General features: G+C 41.3%; 1 protein-coding gene across 1 annotated transcript in view; it reads left to right on the top strand.

Annotated features, from left to right (window-relative positions):
* Positions 1–929: 929 nt before the first annotated feature.
* Positions 930–2603, top strand: part of LOC124234059 (calcium-activated chloride channel regulator 4-like) — a gene marked incomplete at its 5' end in the record, with an annotated part of 4360 nt that continues 2686 nt past the window's right edge. Inside the window, 2 exons of the mRNA XM_046651319.1 lie at positions 930–1145; positions 1739–2006. Coding sequence (XP_046507275.1) covers positions 930–1145; positions 1739–2006 — 484 coding nt within the window. The remainder of the gene's footprint in view (positions 1146–1738; positions 2007–2603) is intronic.

Below are 2603 nucleotides of genomic sequence, written 5' to 3'. Positions count from 1 at the left end.
CTTTCCTGATAAGAAGTCTAAAAATGTCACTCACATTCTGATTTAACTTGATCATAATACTTTGTTCACTCAAAGACATATCCACTTAACCTACGACTGAGATTTTTGTCATGGCAATGATGTTTCAATGGTAGAATCACTCCCTTCTATCAGCACTGCAGTGAGGTAGTTTTGTTTCAGGACTGGGTTGGAGTAGAAGTGGGATTTCCCATCATTCCTGAAATGACACCTCTGCAGGATGCACCTTCTGGGTCAGTGGAGAAAGCTGTCTCTCCTTGATTAAGAGCTAGCCACAAGGACTTGAAAAACTTTCTTTGAAGCTCCTCTCAGAGAAGGGTCCTCTCTTTTACTTCCTCTCTTCTCAGGATTCCAACCTTCATGGACATCAGTTTGCCCTCTTTCCACTCTTGTTGGACATGATTACTGTCTGGTGCTACTCACTATCCTGTGTGAAACATTATTTCAAGATTTCACATCAGGAAAACATCCATGAGTGTTTGTCTCAGTATTGCCTAGTCCTGATTTTCTCTCGAGGCCCCCGTTAGGGTGTTTCTCCTCAAATACTCCAGTCACACACACACACGCCTCTTACAGCTAATTCTTCTCTGAAGTTGTAACACCCTTTCACGCTAAAGCCCAGAGTGGCTGTTTGCCAAGACAACTGGGAAAAAATAATGTGGCCATATCTCCAACCATAAAACCCATTCTTCTGCTCTAATGCTTTTATTATACCCTGTCCTTTCCTCAGACCCTATACTTCCACACTGACAACTGTCACATACCAATCAGCTGTCAGAGAGATCACAAGCTAAGACGGCAAGCCCTATATAAGCTTGTTCTCAGGCCAGAAGTTAAAAACTATGTGAAAAAAGAGAAAAGAATAAAATTACTCTCTTCTCCAGTCACTAATTTTAAATATATTTAAACAGCTTGAAAGCAAGGGATTAACACTCAACAATAACCTCTGGATGAATGGCACTGTAATAATTGATAGCACCGTGGGAAAGGACACATTCTTTCAATTCACATGGGAGAAAGAGTTTCCCAACATTTCTCTCTGGGATCCCAATGGAACACAGATGGAAAATTTCACGGTGGACACTCTTTTCAAAATGGCCTATCTCAGTATTCCAGGAACTGCAAAGGTAAGCCTTTGTCTTTTAGATCTCCTCGCAAATTTGTTTTACAGCTGAAAATATATTTTTTAATATCATCTATGTGGTGTCAATACTTGTATCATCTTCAAAACTAAGATAAAATAGAATGAACTTTCTATGCCTGTATGGTCCTAAGAATTATGATGGTGGAAAAAAGAACCTATGCATTAGGAGGAAGGAAGAGAAGGGAAAAAATTAACTAGTCTAAGAATAACTTTGAAGAGGCAATGTAGGGAGAGTCTGGGCAACATTGTGCGTAGATACCTATAGACTCATTCCTAATTAGCACTACCAGATCATAGAATCTGTGGACTTCGAGGTCAAAGAAAAGGCCTAGACCAAGGCAAACTATCCAAAACTTACTTTTCCAAGCGGAGATTTCGCAAAGTTTGGACACAAAGCATGGCAATAGCCAGGATGCAATGTCGGAATGGCCTCAACTCTCATCCTTTTACCATCAAAAACCACAAAAGCTTGTTTTTTATGCAACAGAGTTGTAAGATTCATTTTAGTGTTGGATAATGGAAACACAAAAAATAACTTGATCTTGGATCCTTACTAAATTTCCATTGAATTTGCAGGTGGGTGTTTGGACTTACAGTCTTCAAGCCAAGCAAAACTCAGAAATATTAACGATAACAGTAAACTCTCGGGCAGCAAATCCTTCCGTGCCTCCAATCACAGTGAATGCTAAGATGAATAAAGACACAAACAGCTTCCCCAGCCCAATGATTGTTTACGCAGAAATTCTACAAGGCTTTGTACCCATTCTTGGAGCCAATGTGACTGCTTTCATTGAATCAAATAGTGGAAAAACAGAAGTTTTACAACTTTTGGATAACGGTGCAGGTAATTCACAAGTTTTTATGAATAAGCCTATATTTTCATAACTCAGGATATGTTATGGGTCTCTGGGGCAGTGTGGGGCAGTAGAACAGACACCAGAAGAAGTGATGCAGATTATGCATGAACAACAGGACCAGCAGAAAATTCTATGCAGGTAAAACCTACAAGGTGCTTAGCAAGTGTCTTGCACGTGGTAAGCAGTCAATACCTGGTATTTACTACCATTATTGTTTGTCATCTAGACAAGCAATGTCTGTCACCAGATAGGAAGGTCTCATTCAGGAGGTTGAGGACAGCATCAAGAATTCTTAACAAGTCAGTCCTAGGGGGACATCATCAAGAAAGTCTGGCCAGAAAGGGTGAAAGGCAAGCAACCATATGGGTAGAGTTAAGAGGTAGAGTTCAGGTCTCTGGCAGGAAGGAGGGGACAGGCAAGAGTACTTTCCAACAGCTGGAACAAAGTGCACACGTAGTCCTGGGAACTGAGGCCCAAGGGCAGGCAGAACTGCCACGAGAGAGGAGGGGACATCACTGGAGCATCAGACACCAGGTCTGACTGGCAGGAAACAAGATACAGTGTTGGCCTTACTCTGTCTCCTT

This window comes from Equus quagga, unplaced genomic scaffold (genome assembly GCF_021613505.1).
Source record: "Equus quagga isolate Etosha38 unplaced genomic scaffold, UCLA_HA_Equagga_1.0 688_RagTag, whole genome shotgun sequence".
In the NCBI taxonomy this organism is placed as follows: Eukaryota; Metazoa; Chordata; class Mammalia; order Perissodactyla; family Equidae; genus Equus; species Equus quagga.
This window is presented reverse-complemented; position numbering and strand designations above follow the sequence as displayed.